The 17,178-nt window shown below is 41.3% G+C and overlaps 1 protein-coding gene across 1 annotated transcript in view; it reads left to right on the top strand.

Moving 5' to 3' along the window:
• The window catches only part of plxna1a (plexin A1a), a 194,522-nt gene that overhangs the window by 34,483 nt on the left and 142,861 nt on the right, over window positions 1-17,178 (top strand). Inside the window, exon 3 of the mRNA XM_028409537.1 lies at window positions 13,340-13,522. Within this exon, the coding sequence (XP_028265338.1) occupies window positions 13,340-13,522 (183 nt within the window). The remainder of the gene's footprint in view (window positions 1-13,339; window positions 13,523-17,178) is intronic.

The raw sequence follows: 17,178 nt of genomic DNA, 5'->3' as shown, positions 1-17,178 counted from the left end.
CTGTCTAGAATACAGTCCATCGGGGGAAACACTTTTTGATGAGGTGCACTTTTCTCACCCACATTTTGAGACAATCGGATGCATGACGCAGCAAAATGTTACCTACTTCAGGGCGTTTTAATGACTTCAGCTGATATACTTTTTCATGTTTTTTTTTGTCTTGTGATATTTTCTGCCTCTGGCTGAGTCACGTGCTGCCCACCCTGCTGTGAAGTCTTCCATAATTTATACTAAGATTCTAAATAGTAGGGGGGATTTCTTAGATTCAGCCTCAGTATAAATGATGTCTGTGAACTAAATTTAATGCACAGTGTGGTTCATTGTTAACTCCAGCACATGACGAAATGGATTAATGACTGCTATAAGGCTCATGAGGGTGTCAGCTTGTTATGGATTTGGAGTGTTTTGGAGCTTGAGGCTGCTTAGCCTTAAAGCTGTATGTGTTGGATCTGAAGTGACCTTTTTCTCAGAAGCTCTCCGGAACTCCCACAGGAGATTTCAGAGTTGCCTGTGAACAGAAATATCAACCGTGATGCAGGAGTTTAAGAAGCTGAGTGACACATCCTAAACTGAAAAGCTTTTATCCGTCGTAGAATGGGTAGGGGTCAAAAGGCTAACTTCCTCTTTTTTACGTGAGCCTGCGCTGGACATAAATCTATGCAGCTCGCTGAAAAACTGCTGACCTGCAATATCTAATGAAGAGTGTAATTATTTATTGATAGGCATTTATGCCGTGTTGCGTATGTGTGGGTTTATGAGAGACATCTGTGTGTGCATGTGTGTTTGCGCAAACAGATGCATTCATTACTGCATATTTGTTTCTTCAATTATTCATACGTCTGTATGTGTGAATGCAAAGATATGTATCTATGTGTGTGTGTGTGTGTGTTTAAAGCAGCTTTGTTTGGGTTTTCCTAATAGCTGCTCAGCAGGCTCTTTGAGACAAGATAAAGCATAAAGACATCTCTTGGCTTCAATTTATGTGTATGTGAAAATGGAAATGTACAGTGCATGCACACACAGGACAGTAAACAGCTAACCTAATATAAAATATGAAAAAATACACACAACATTAGGGTTTCTAAAAGCCTTATACCTCTCTTACGTCTATAAATTACCTTTACAGGCAGTGATTTGGTTTTTACAGAAGTATTGTACAGTATTTTGCAAGGCTCTCATGTAGCATTGGGTGAATGTCTGCAGAAATCTGTAGTAATTGGATTAGGACCGTCAGGAAAGGCTTTAGTTCAGATTACACAGATTATAGTTCTCAAATGGACAGAGTGGCTTAAAGAGCATCATCTGGCTCATGTTGCATAGAAAGTGCATTGTAGCAAACCTGCAGAGGTGATGTTTGTCTACATCCAGTAAATGTAGGCCAATTGTAGTAGATGCCATCCCCCAAAACAAAAGTGTTACAGTATCTGTCTGTCTGTGTAAACATCTATGATGCCCCCAATAAAGGTCACATTTTTTTCCTAGAAAAAAATTTGTTTGTGTTAAAAGGCAAACCTCCCATGCCTGACACAAGTTTCTCCACCATTTTCTTGGCTACCACACTGACAGTCGGGGTCCTAACACACACGTGAAATACATGGCTTTACAATTTATAATATGTCAATATAATATTTTGATGGTTTTTTTAAAGTAAAAAAAAATACTATTCTATAGCCATAGGTGCCAAGAAGGTGCAGCGGAGTCCCTGTAGAGATGGTGATTCCAGCTGTCATTGAGGGAGGATTTCCTGTCACAGTGAGTCCTAATCTGAACTGACCAGTTAGAGGAGCCCCTTCTGAGCACCCCCTCAGTGAATTGCATTAATAGAAAGTAAAAACTAAAATAGCAAGCAGCAACCTTCGGGGCTCAGACATGAAACCCATGCGGCAGTGTCAAAACTTGCAGTTCACGCCCCAACCACTGCGATGTCACGGAAGCTATGTCCATAGTCAATATTCCCCACACTGCCTCCTCCCACAAATAGCACACAATGCATGAACGTATTCCCATGGCCACAGGGTGGACCACTATGTGAACACCAGTTTTTGACTGCCTTCAAAAAATCTACCATTGCTGTCATTCTTACAGTGAAGGCGCAGTGCATACTAAACATCAAGATAAGGGCCAAATATCCTCAGTAGTACATTGAGGCTACGGTGAGAGAACACATGAAATTTTAATACCTTGCACATCTAGATAACAAGCTGAAATTGTATCAGCTTATTTTACAGCTTAATGATCCAAACAATAAAAGTGTTTTAGAACCATTAAGCTGTTTTTTTTTTGTAATTATTCCTGAAACACAATCTGTTGGCTGCTGAGAGCACACAACCTCAACAACAAGCAAGTTTAATTTTGGCCTGTCATCCAGACACCCACGGAATTAACCTTAATTAGCAGTAGTTGATACAGCTTGCCATCGGCAACACTTGGTATTATAACTGGTTAAAGAATCTTGTTAGTGTCAATTTGAGAGAATTTGTGGATTTTTATTCCACTGCAGGTGTCAAAACTCACCCCCTAAGATTCACAGTATTCAATCAGGGTTATTTAGGCCAATATAATGTGAAAAAATGCCCAGATCAGGCCTAATAACATCCAAGCATTCACTTGCTGCTTTCTTTAAGGCTTCTATACGTTTTAGAAAAGAGAAGAGTTTGGGTGAAAATGGGTTAAAATCTTAACCTCAGTTTTCACATAAACATATCCTATGCCCTAAATAAACATTACTATTTTATGCTTTTGTTGTGGCACAGTGGATCAACACACATTTTCCTGCATGAGTGGATATTTAGCATCAAAGTTATATACTATATCCGCCAGAAAATCTTTATATTTTTTTTTTCATGCTTAGAGGGGGAATCTTTAGTTCATAGCCTGAACATCACAGGAAGAAGGATTAAAAAATAACACATTTACAGCAGAGAGTTGAAAATGTGCATCGCTGCTGCCGACAAATGTCCACTGTGCCAGAAAAAAGCCTGACATGCCAGACTGGAGCTTTCCATGTGGAATTAGCTCAGTTGATAGTCGAGGCTATCTGGGGGGAAGTGAGCTGCTGTCCCACTGTGGCACATTAACCTATATGGCCAACTGACACTCGAGTGCTGGAGCCAAGCCCTCGCTTCCCACAGATCTCTGTCTGTGTCACTTTGGGATTCCTCCACTGTACGTTGTTGTTTTTGTTTTTTTTCTTTGCACACCTGACCCAGAAAACCTTCCCAGTGGAGATTAGGCTTTACAATAGCAGAGAATGGCAGGGATGTTTTTTTTCTTTTTTTCTGTGTACGTCGCCTTGTTTTTGTATTCACTATTGGCACTTAAAGCAACAGGGTTGGCATTAATGACTGAAATGCAATTAAACAAATGAACCTAAAAGAGTATTTAAAGTATATTGAGCACAACAAAGTGTGGAGCTAATGATGCTGCATGTCTAAAGAACAGAGGGAGGAAAAGGAGATGATTTTAGAGAAGAAGTTAAGTTCTAGACCTGGACATGTTTCAAATTGTATTCACCAAAGTCCATTTTAACAGAGGTAATAGAGGCTTTTTTGAGTAAAGTGTCACACACAGAACACACACATTCACACTTCACTGTTGCAGGTCAGTAAAGCTTTGTGTGTTTTCTGTGACTTATGTTTCAGCTCCTCATGCTTGAACATCTGTTTTTAGTCAGAGGGGTTGGGGGAGGGAAGGAAATAGCGGAGGGGAAAAAAGTGAGCAAAAACAACAAAGAAATCGCACAAGGATTCTGCAGAATAACTGAAACAACCCGGCAAAGAAACTGTGTGGAATAAATGTAGCTGCAAAATAAATGTTGATCTCTTGGCATCCCAGCTATTCCTCCGACACTGACCTCTGGGGCTGAAGTCTCTCTCTTTCTCTCTCTCTCTCTCTCTCTCTACTTCGCCTGCAGCTTTTTGTTCCATCAGAGCCCATCTCCTTGCTGCCAGGCTCTCCCTCCATCTTCAGCTTAATACTTCTCATTTCTACCAAGCCAAAACAGCAGATGCTGAAATGTCGAAGTGTCTTCGCTCTGCTCTCAAACTCACAGAAAAGTTTTCAAATATTTGATAAAAAAAAATGATCAGGCCAACGATGCCTGGTTCTGATGCATAATAAGGATCATAGTGTAAATCATTTAGAACCAAACGGTGCATGTTGTGGTTTCTGTAAACGGTTACAGTCCCACACACTTTCAACATTATTGGGCAGTTGTCAACTCACAGAAGAAAACAATTTGTGACATGCCAATAGATTTTTGCATTAGGTAGAGGTCATCTTCCTTCTTCCAGTAGCGCTACACTTGTTGGCAGTTTTTCCCCACCCCCCTCTTGTAACAGGTGGAATGTATTTTACATTACTTGTATGTATATACATCCATAGCCTACATCTGTGCCACCTTAAACCCATGCATAAAGTCAATCAAGTCAACTGTCAAAACATTGCCCTTTAACACTATTGATGGCTAAAAAAGGTACCATTTTGTATTGTTGGGTAATTGGCCCCAGAGTTCCACCAGTGCGCTAATCCATCACCGCTGTTGTTCAGTTCCATTGAAATATATTCAAGAATGAACATCAGTATCCAAGATAACATATTTCTGTATTGGAATATTGGCACCAAAAGTAGTTGTGACAAATTAGGTATTGTTCTTATCCAGTTAGATTAGTTGTAGTGTGTGTGTGTTGGGGGGTGGGGTGCAGATGCTTGTAGTTCTGTTGCCATTGGAGCAGACTGCTCTGCCAGATGTCTGTATAAAGTCCACTCTCGTTGTGCGTGCACGCGCGCGTGTGTTGCAGAGGCTCAACACTTTCCTTCTAAGCGCACAGTCACACTCACATGCACACAAATACACCTCAAACAACAAAGAGTGTGTGTATAGATTGTGTGTACGCATGTGTCTGTGTAGAATCAGGTCAAGGCTTCAAGTGTTCCAGTCTGTTAGACAGATGTTTAAGATCCCCACTGCATTCCCTACTGTCACACAAATACCCACTGTCCTTTTCTCTTGTTTCATATGCACCAAAACACACACCTACACCCACACACACACACTTACTCATTAACAACCAATTAGAGAACAGATATTGGCTCACTAGGGGAACCTAAAGGCCAACCATTGCTGTCCTCTGCTTCCAACGCCAAGTCACAACAAATACCTGGATGCTGGCCAAAGTGTGTGTGTGTATGAGTCTGTGTGTGAATGAATGAGTGTGCACGTGTGTGTGTTAGCTTTTAGTTCCAAATTTACAGTCTAATCTCAACCCCTGCCTTTATTAAAAATCACACAGACACTAACGTGACATAATTAAATGCATTTTTTCCACTCTGCAAGTTTTGTTGTTCATTGCATCAGCCAGCATGTCTCAGTAGTACAACTCTCGCTTCAACATTGTCTTTCTCACATGGGAAGGAGGCACTAGCTATGTTTAACATACACACACTCACACAGGCACATGCACACACTCGCTCATTCTCCGCGGGATTGGAGCGGTGTGTTTATGCCAGTGCTGGATGAGAAGATGCTTGAGGCATTTGGCTCTCTGGAGAGCATGTTGACAACATCTCTCTCTCTCTGTTTACCTCAATCACTGTCTGCAACTTGCTCATTCCCCTCTTACTCCTTTTTCTTAGTGATGTGATTCAGCTTTGTCTTTACAGATTCTAGCTCATGAGCTTGGTTTAAAACTCATATTTAGGTTTATTTCTAGTCGGGCTTCATATTGAAGCACATTTAGAGGCTCTTGCTTGAACATCAGCTCTTTTTCACATGTATACCAAATGTTGCTACACATGTAGTTTGGATGTGCTAGAGATGCCCAAAAAAGGCCAAATTTCCACTACATGATTAAAGGATAGATGCATGGAAATTGGAATATACATTCTCATTCACTGTGCACACAGCTGTTTAGAAATATTGTAATTTAAAAAAAAAATATTTTGTGCATGTTATCAGTTTTAAAGGGAAGTTTGATTTTCTCTGTTTGATTTTGTTTACTTTTGCTGGTTTAGAAGTGAAGAGAATTAGTACTCTTCTGCACTGTAATTTGTCTTTCTCTGCAGACAATCTCTGCACATGCTCCGTTGCTAGGGCGATGATGTCACTGAAGATTAAAGGCAAAGAATGTTTCCTTTGATGACATAAAAAAATGACAGTTATCATGTGACTTAAAGGTATAAGTGCAAGTCCCTAACTGTATCATAGAGACAATTGCACTAGGAGTCGACACGGCATTTAGCTACATTACTTGGAACACGTACACATACTGCTGGAAGATTGTTTTGGAAAAGAAAACAGGATGTCGATGACTGATCTTTTTCAAGTTGGAAGCACTCTCCAGGAATCCCACAGGATTGAAAAAGTCCTGGGTGAAGGTGGTTTTGGTGTTGTGGCCCAATGCCGCAATACAAAAACTAACATGCAAGAAGCCGTCAAGATAAACGGGGGAGACAAAGAAAACGCAAAGCTGGCACAATATGAGATGGAAATGTTAAGACATCTCTCCTCCCTGGATCCAGATACCTGCAACATTGTTAGGTTTCATGGATTTTTCGTCCATGAGGACAATGTTTGTCTTAGTTTTGAGCTCCTCGATCAAAACCTGGATGACTATATATGTGAGCAGGGCCCTATTCCGCTTGCTGAGATTAAGTCCATTTTGTATCAGCTGGCCACAGCTCTGGTTCACTTGCAGTCAGTTGGGATTATACATGCAGATCTGAAATCCCTAAATGTCATGGTTGTGGACAGCTTTGATAAACCAATCAAAGTCAAAGTCATTGACTTTGGTCTGGCACAGCTTTCGTCATCGACCACATACGATTCCCCTGTACAAACATTCTGGTACCAGGCACCAGAGGTGATCGTGGAAGCTCCGTTTAATGAAGCAATTGACATGTGGACACTTGGTGTGATAGCTGTGGACCTGGCACTTGGAGCATCACCATATCCCGGGGATGACCCCTATGATGTTATGAGATTCATAATAGAAACTCAGGGCCAGCCAGCAGACCACATCCTGGATCGTGGGGCAGCAACCAATCGCTACTTCCAACACAACACAGACAGCGAACAGCGGTGGAGATTCAAGACATGTGACGAGTTCAGCAATGAGTATGACTATTGTTCTAAAGAGACAAGGTATTACAAACTCAGCTGCCTTGATGACATTGGAGATATGATGGCAAAGAGGGATGGATACCACCCTGACCAGTCTCTGCTTGTCCAGCTTATCAAGGAGATGTTGCATCTAGATCCTGATAAGCGTATTAAGCCTTCAGAGGTGTTAAAGCACCCATTTTTTTCAACAAGCCACCCTCCTTCCACCATAGCGGACACCAGCGATGAGCAGCCTTTCTGGTACCACGTCGAAAAATCAGAGATGGCTCCACACAGTGTACCAGATTCAGTTGAGTCCTTGGTTACACTGTTTCAAATCAGGCAAGAAGACAACTCAGCTGCAGACAGTGGAAAAAGTTCAGTTATCTCTTTGGCTGATCTTTTCAAGGACCACCAAGAAGATTACTCCATAAAAAACCAGGAAGACATCGGCATTGCAACGAGAGGCAGAAATTTCATTCATCCGCTGGGATGAAATGTTTACAGACTACCAGGGAATGGATTTTGAGCTGCTTCTAAGAGAGGGTAACAATGAGCCAGCTGTTGTAGTAAATGTACCAGAAGGCATCATGGAACCAGATATTGCCCTGGCTACACAAGAGGAAACCCAACAACAAAAAGCTCCAGGAATACCGGACCCAGATGTAGACCTAGATCCAGATATACCACAAGATCACCAAGAAACAAGAAAACTCTGGATGGTTTGTGCGTGTCATAACTTAGGTCATGGACATCTTCTGTAATAACTAATAAATAAGGTTATTTACTAGGACTATATACAGTATATAAAGTCTCTTTAAATAACAGTATTGAACTGTTTGTAAAATCATTATATACTGCAAAAAAAAACAATATAGCAATGCAATATATAGTAGCAATGCAACATTGCATTGCTACTATCAATCTAATCAAAACACATGCAAAGAGTTTGGGTCTGAAGAGAAAAGAACTGAAATAGTTTTATGATGGGGTGTGTGTGGTTGGATGGTTCATGGGTGCACTGTGACTGTGGTGATGCTGGTAATGTGCTCTTCCCAATGTTACATAGTTAGAAACCACAGTATGCTCACTGCTGCAAAGCTTCCATGGTTAATGGGCAATTCATAGGTCTCTCTCTGTTTCTCGCTGGCTTGAGGCTCATTAGTGGCGACAAGAGCGCTGTTGACCCTTTAGCTTTCCACTATGTCTCTTCTCCCCATCTCCCGTCTCTTCTCCCCCTCTCCTTCCCTTTTCCCCTCATCTCAGTTGCCCCACTCTTTCCCTCATCACCCTGTCATCATTCACCCAGCAAGAGTTTGGCAGGGGTGTGTGTGTGTGTGTGTGCTGCCAGGGGCCAGCCTGTGCCTGTGTAAAGCAGAGGTCTTTGGTAAGGACAACACAGGGGACTCTGTCCTTGTCTAACCCCCTGGAAATAGAACAAAGGTGTGTGTGTGTGTATGTGCAATAATTCTATGTACAGTGTCGTGAGTATGAGCTATAGCTGGTAATAATAATAGCATGGTCAGAGGTCCAGTGGGCCAACAGGGACAAGCTACACAGAGCCTATAAAAGCACTAATAAAAGACTGGAGCAGGTCACCTTATGCTGCACTGATTTACAACAAACACAGTTTAGTCATCCAGGTATAAAGCCTAAATTAGACTTTGAACATGAAAGATCCACCACACATAGAAGATAGCCATGATCCTCAAGTCCAAACAGAAGTGAAAAGCTGAAAACCATCATTCTGACTGCTGCACGATTGAAATCAGGACATACAGGAAGGACAGAAACAAAATAAATGTTGCTTTTTACCCACAGTGTGAAAACCATGCCCTCTCCCATGCGCCCCGTCAATAACAACATTAATGCGTTCACGTTATACATATTTTGTGGCCAGGACCCTTACTTATGCAATGCAAAACTTTACATGAGGTTGTGATGTCGAGATAGTAGCAGCATGTAGCAGCATATTGTGCATTTTTGAAAACCTTTTTTTTTATTTCAGCATAATAATAGTGGGGTTAGGGGTGGGCGATATGGCAAAAATTTTATATCACAATTCTTTAATGATAAAATCACGATCTTGATTTTATCACGATTTGTTTTTACATTGACACTAATTTGCATGTTTCTGTGTAAATGACGTCAGGTAGCCTTAAGTTAGTCACTTCTCAAAAACTCTGTAGATTTTAAAGGCAAACAACAACTCTGATAACGTGCACTCAGTATTAGTTTTCAATAAACATGAAAATTTAAATAACAATTACAGAACAAAATAAAGTTTTATTTCAAATGGGTTAAAAGAAAGACTAATATAGTTCTGTAAAGTATTATTCAACAGTCATTTAAACAGACTGAAGTGTGCCTCCTTAGGTTAAACAATAAATACAGTATTGAGACTATTGAGAGTATTGAGTAACTCCTAAAGTTCAGTGTTATTTAGAACAAATGATAAAACTTTAATGGGAATTATATCTAAGGAAAAACGGAGCTGCTGCTGTCAGGTCTGTCCACCGTTTACTAGAGTCCTCAGATGGAGCCTCTTCATCAATGCCTGCGTTATTGTTTTGGTGACGTCATTAGCTGTTGCCTCTGTCTGCATCTGATGTACACAGGCGGCCCTCCCACTACACACACACACACACACACACACGCCTACACACACACACACACACACACGTAGAAGAGCTGCTGACGGCACAACAGCAGCGAACCTGAATATAACGAGCTGGTATTGTTCAGAGAGGTGGGCGCGTACGTGCTCGTAGCATTTAATACATTCGTATGAACTCGGCCCTTCCACTGCGACACACGTCGCGTGCACACACATAGAAGATGCGCCGCCGCTGCCGGCAGAAACAGTACCGAACATAAAGGTGGAGTACGTTTTTAGGGACGAGTTGCTCCGTTCTCTTTTCGTTTTCAGCCGCAGCTTCCTAACAGGGAGGCTGTCACTGGTTGGTCAGGTTCACATTAGGCGCTCTGAGAGTTGGCAGAGGAAAAAAAACTCATGCGTCTGCGCGAACATAGAACTGCAATTAATAGAAGGTGCTCTATGGACGATAAAAAGATCTCTCCGTTCTGGTAGATCGCCGATACGTTCAAATCCTTCACGATCATTTATCGTCAAATCGCACACCCCACTGTGAGGTAGTTGTAGAGCAGAGAGAACACAGACGATAATACATATAATTGTATCTATAATCATACATAATTTCCCTACACATGCATGTGACAAACTTAATAAGTGATTTTCTGGGCTACAAACGTGTTATCTTCAACAATATGAAGTGCTGTTTATAGTTCAAATGTGTCAGACTGACAAGAACATCAGCTAAAATTGTAACAATTCAAGTTGCTGTTGCTCCAAAGATTCACATGCCGATGGAATAAACGCTGCATTTGTGTCTTGTAGATGCACTCAAAGTGAGAAGTGCACTGTGAGTGGAGTTATAATCTACACTAGGGCGCTGATTACTGAAAAATTAATTATCACATACAAGGTTTCCTGCCTTTAATAGCACGCATTGTATTATTATTTTTTTAATCAGGCTCTTCATCATTGGTGGATTGAAAAGCATCTCCTCAATGAGTAGCTGTGGAGGAATGATAAAGTAGTCAGACAGTAGGAATTACATGTCTACAAGGCACACAACAGCTAGCAGATGTCAGGTCTGTGTGAGGCCACATTTGTCTGCAGTGAAAACACGTCCACTGAACGCTCCACTGTGCCTCAATCTGAGCTGTTGACTCTATGGTAATGATGCAAGTCAAGCTAAACATAACAAACCATTAGCGTCCTCAGCATGCCGACAACAGCGCTGGGGAAGATGGCGATCTCTTTACTGTGTGTGTGAGCTTGACAGACACCGGGAATGCAGATTAGTTTACAAGTATGAGCCGCCCAGCATAAATAAATCCAGACTAAATGATGCTATTATAAACTGCTATTATAAACAGGTTCCTTAAACCTTCTGGCTAGGTTTCTATGGTTTTATACAATATTCAGTGGCACATGGGCACCCTTTTCATCCTATAGTTGAGTATTGGTTTGGACATCACGTCTGGAGCAGCTTTAGTTATTTGTCTCAACCATCATGTTAGTGCTTTTCATACTGGATCCTCATCCTGATAACGCTCTTGAAGGCAAAAAAGGAAATATGGCCTCAAAGAACTACGGGCATGTGAAAGCAGGAAAAAAAAGAGACTAACCCTCTGGGAGAGATGCGATTTCCCACTGGCCTGTCCCTGTGAACTTTGAAAGAAGAAAAAAATGAAAGAAGAAATATCTGAAGGCAGAAAAGCAAACAAATGCATGAGGGAAGAAGAGGATAAGTGGGGTGAAGAGAATGTAGTATGGAAGAGAGAAAGAGGAAATGAGTGAAAGTAATGAATGGGGGTCTGGGTCTGCTGTCTTTATCAGAGGAAAGTGTGTGCCAGGGACACAAGGCCAGGGTTCATACTGTCACTGAGCCATGGCCTTCTCTGTCTGTTCTATGGTATTCCTCTTCCTTCCCGTCATGCCTGTCCCTTACCCTCTGTCCTGCTCTTGTCTTGATTTCATGTTAATTTCCTTCCCTCCCGCTCATCATATCAGTCTCCATCTTCTCTGCATCACCTCACTTGCCTTCCATTTCTTTCCCTGATCTTGTTTTTCCCCCTTTTGTTCTCTTTTCCTACTCTCAAATTACTCGCACAACAGTTCCAAAATTGAGAACATGTTTATGTAAATCATACAAAAGCCAAAGCTATTGTGTGTGTGTATATGTGTGTGTCTGTGTGTCTCCTCTCCTACTTTGTCACTTTGCGTCTTTGTTCATTGAAGTTAAACTTTGCTGTGTTTCTGGCTGCCTTTGAAACTCTGGTAGAAGGCAGACAATGTCTGCCACAGGCATTTTCTCAACCTTTTTTCAACCTCACTCTGTGACGCACAAACGCACACACACACATTCCCTGACAGCTTTGCTGTTTTGGTGGGGTGGGGTGATTGATTAGTCTCTATGGAGACGATACGTCTTGTAATGAACAAGAGAAAGCTGGCATGTTAATTTGTGTAGTGTGGAAGGCTTAATCATGCTTGTGTGTATTTGTGTGTGTGTGTGTGTGTGTGTGTGTGTGTGCATTGTTGTTTCCTGTGCATGCTGCTGTATGGATGGTATTTTTCCCTTCTCTCTGAAAATGTTTGTGGTGTGACTTCACTCACATGTGTATGCACATTGTTTGTCCTTGTATAAAGGTGCATTCAGGTACACATAACACACAGCTGTGGATGGCGGACATTTAAAAAAAGTACACAATGTCACCAAGTTTTAGGCTACTTTAGAAACTGGGATATGTTGATACAAACAAAAAGTGATGGAAATAGACTAAGCTATATATTCTTATACAGTATTTTTGATACCATCTGTGTGTTATCTCTGTATGTGTGTGTGCGGCCACCAGAGTAAAAAACAGATGCTCTCCATTATCTCTGCTACACATGTCAGTGTCAGGGGAACCTCCTGATGCGTACACAGCTATCATATGTTTTTAATGACATGCCTATCACACACACACACACACACCAATACACTATAAATCAGCCGTGACATGTCAACACATCAGCACGGCGATGAACCTATACCAGACACTTTGATTATGATATGCTAATCTGACCTATAATTTACTTCCTGTCATTTCTCTCCTCTGGCGTCCCGTTGCCCTCCATGTTTATTCCCGCTCCATCTGAGTTACACACATATGTATTGAATTAACAACACTGCTAAAGCAGTAAGAAATCAATATTTCAAACATTAGCATTAGCATCATCCCTTCAGACCATGCCAAGATACTTAATTGCTTAGTTTGACATGATGTACTTTGAAGTAATCAAAGGATTTAATGGTTGGAAATACACCAATCACAGAAGCTTTCATGCTGGTTAAATGGAGTGTTTGTCCTTAATGAGCTACAAATATCACTGTCACTCCTTGCTGGTCAGTTAAAACAAATCTCTAAAGAAAAAGGAAGTCATTTCTTTTTTTTTTCCTGTTAAAATCCAGTAATTTCAAACCATTTCTCACTAAATCTGCAGCAGCTTGGCTTCGCTCCAGCACCATAAAATGTCCACTAAGTGCTGGGGAGATTGAAATTCTCCCCCTTCTTTAAGAATTAATGTTAGTTTAACGAGAAAAGGGATTTAGAAAGCGTTATTAGTTGAGTTAATGCTTTTCTTTGACTCTGTCCCCCCCCTCACAGCCGCTGCAGATAGACGACAACTTCTGTGGCCAGGACTTCAATCAGCCTCTGGGCGGCACCTCTGCCATCGAGGGCGTCCCGCTTTACGTGGACAAAGATGACGGCATGACCTCTGTGGCGGCCTATGACTACCGCGGCCACACTGTGGCGTTCACCGGCACCCGCAGCGGACGCATGAAGAAGGTAAGAAGTGTGAATGCTATGGTAATGTGGAAAATTTGCAGCTCTACATTTGATGATTTATGTGAGTGTTAGATTGAAGGGCTGCAGAATTCAATCATAATTCAGACTCATTTAGCTCTGACACTATTTTCAAATCCTGCAATATGTACATTATATAAAAGATCATTGGAGAAGGGATGGCGCTGCTTTGCTGATAGAAAAATATCACTCGATAGTAGGGCTGTTTTGATGATAGCTGACAGGAAACTAATAAAATGTGACTAAAATGGGGATTCAGATGCTCCTGCAGGAGAACATAGTGTGTGCGTGTGTGTGTGCGCGTGTTGCCTGCTTTACAGAAAACCATTTTCACTTTTGAAGCAATTTGGTGTCATTTTATGATGTATTTTCAATGGTCATTGGTTTTGGCATTGCTGACAAATGGTTTTGTCGTCACAACTCATTGTAGATATCTGCTTTGAATGTGCGTTTAAATATCACAAGTGTGTGTGCGCAAATCTTTAATGGCATCTTGTCTTTGTTGTGTCCTGAAATGGCTTCATTGAATTCTTGTGAAACGTGACAATATATACATATGTATATATATATAACATCAGCTCTGGGATGCATTTTCTCCTACAGTGTGAGGTTGTGTGTGTCCTTTTGTGGGGGGAATGTATGGAGAGGAGTTCATGCTGCTAGACGAACTGGAGCTGTGTGTGTTTTATATTGCTGAGTGTTGTTTTGTGGTGTAGTCAGAGGATTGTGAAAAGCCAGTGAGTGGCTAAAAGGTGTGTGCCTCCTGACTAGGAGGTGAGAAACCCTCAGTGATGTGTGTGTGTGTTTGTTTGTGTGCTGCTGCCTTCAAATCCATCTTCAATCACAGTCAAGCAGTAATTTCTCATCATGTTCAGCATACACACAGCGTGGAGTCTCTTTGTGTGTGTGTTGTGCGCCTGTGGGTTTACAATATGTGTGTGTGTGCGCTCCTCAAGTACCCGCGTTGAGTAGACTGCACGGGGTGCGTGCCAATCAGCTGCTCCTTCATCTGAGATCCGACTGAGCCGTCTCTTTTTTCCCTCAGCAGGACACCTCTATATGAGCGCGTCTGTGTCACAGTGAGACCGAATAAAAAAAAAAGTCACCTGAAGTTAAAAATAATTGAATAAATACATACATAATGCTACAAAAAAAGAAGTAGTAAAAAGTAACACCCACATCTCACTGTCTGCTTTGAAAAGTTTCAGAGTTTGTTTTAGGAGCTTAGTGATCATTTTGTAGGTGCTCTTTTAGATACGACACTTGAAATGTTAGGCTTGTGTGTGTGTGTGTCAGTCAGCCTGTGGAACAGTATCTGCAGTAATGCTGCTGTCAACTACTTTTATATAGCTTGCGATAATACGCACGTGGCCACACAAGCCTCCTTACACAGCTTCCTGTCACTGGAGTTTTGCTAAGTCGACTGAAATCTAGCCCGCTAGTCCTTGCGGCTGACCCCTGGATTGTGTTTGTGGTCATGTGTGTGTGTGTGTGTTCAGACAAGATGATTTGTGCATTTAGTGTGTGTTGAGACTGTTGGGGTCAGCAGATCCTGGATGATATCCCGCCAATCGGAATCCCATTTCCCCTCAGCCGGTGTGTGTCTTCCTGTGCTCCGAGGAAGGTGAATACGGAGGTAGAGGCAGCCAACAATCATCACACACACACAGATCAATGCAGATGCTGCGGTAAAATGCAGCCGTCTCCATGTGAGAGGGGGGAAACGGCCCAGCGGGAATGACAATTACTATAAATCAACAGAGATCCGAGCTGTAGTCAGTGTATGAAGTGTCGGGTGAGTCTTTCCTCTGACAAAAGGAGGTGATTAGTTTGAGGTCTTTGCAAATAAATTGGAGAACAACTGGTAAATGGCTGATTTGTACAAAACAGAATGTGAAGGGGAAGCGAGCTGGGATTAAGAAGAAGCAGGAAAAAAGTGAGGCTGAAACAGATGGAGAGGAATGGTTACAGGCTGTGTGGTTTTATTGCTATTCATTGGAAGTTAAACTGTGCTCCTTGGCCTAATGAAATGTAAAGCTGCAGTGTATTGATGTGTGCACGCACACCCTCACGCTCATTAGGATTCCTGCTATGTGACTGTAGCTAAATGTGTGTTTGCCTGTGTGGACATGTCTCGGTTCCTAGACTCTCCGTATTGATTGATCTATGAATATATAATCACTGGTGTAGATTTTAATTCAGGGCAGTCTATTGGAGGAGCGCTGGTGTCTTTGTCTGTGTTCGTGTGAGATGGAGAGAAGAGCTGTGAAGTAAGTATGAGTAGTGACTAATCGCTGTGCCATGACTGACTTAGCACATCGCATGTATGTGCAAAATAGCCACCTATGCTTTCATTCTTTACATGTCCGGACTGTGCATGCAAACACTCACGCTGCTGTACTAGTTAACCTTGCAGACATTTTTGAACTTTTGTAATTAGAATGCCATTGATACATTTTTTTAAAATTTTGAATTGGTGTAGAAGGGGAGATTGCTCCTGTACTGTTTAGTTTTTAGCATATACAATGTGATATATTAATTTACAATTAACATTTAAATAAAACTTCAGAATATTAGGTTAAAAGTATACAACTTTTAAACTGATTTAAATTTTAGTATCACAAAAAATATTCTTTAGTTCACATAAGACATAATTACTTTTTTCTTTTTGGAGATGCAACAGTGAAAGTTTAGCCTGCATCTCATAATATTAGTCAGAAAGTAAGAGTTCTTACCTTAGTTCTCATACAGTTTTGGCAAATGAGCAAGACTTTGAGATGCATGTGAAAGCTTTGTTAACTGAGTTATGCAGATGCCAAAGAGTTCAACAGAAGGGATTTCATTATCAGTTCTTCTTTTTTTTCACAATTTGTTTGTCTTTTCTTTTCTTTCCATTTCAAAAAACTTTCTTCACCCCTTGATATTGTTATATAATCATCAGCACATCAATTTAACATTGTGCATTATTGTATTTTGTTGACGGCCAATATTAGCCGATAACGTGTAGCCATCTACAGGAGGTATCCCCTGTTCCTCTTGTGGATTCACTCATTAATCATCATCACATCACTATTGTTATCTTATGAATCTTTTTTTTCCTCTTTAAAAACATATGGCATTTTTAATGGTGGAGGACATGAATCATCATTAAAAGGATGAAATGATATATTGAAGGACTCAGGGATGATATGAGACATGAGCTGTCTAATAGAAGGATACATGTGCTTATGTGGGGCTTTTGGGTCGGTCTTTTTACACTGTATGATGACAGAGCCGGCTGACTTTTCAGCTGAAGCATGCCTGCCTGCCAGCTAGCAGCAGTGCAGCGTGTGTATATGCAGTACATACTACGTTTCTTTGCACAGTACTCCAAAGTCATGCATGATTGCATTTTTTTCCCTTAAATGCCACAGTAGATCACTTTGTTGGGAGACAATGTGTAGGTGTGGTACTGTGTTTTTAACAGCTTGAGATTGCACTATGCTGCCTTCTGCACCGGTTGCCAGAAACATCCTAAAAAACCCTCTTCAGATCTCAGTAAAAACCTGGAAATCCTTTCATTCCCCTCATTTCGTTTCCTCTTTTGTCTACCTGGGAGAACAAGGTGCTCTCACTGCATCAGGAGAGATGAAAAGAAA

This window comes from Parambassis ranga, chromosome 7, assembly GCF_900634625.1.
Source record: "Parambassis ranga chromosome 7, fParRan2.1, whole genome shotgun sequence".
In the NCBI taxonomy this organism is placed as follows: domain Eukaryota; kingdom Metazoa; phylum Chordata; class Actinopteri; family Ambassidae; genus Parambassis; species Parambassis ranga.
This window is presented reverse-complemented; position numbering and strand designations above follow the sequence as displayed.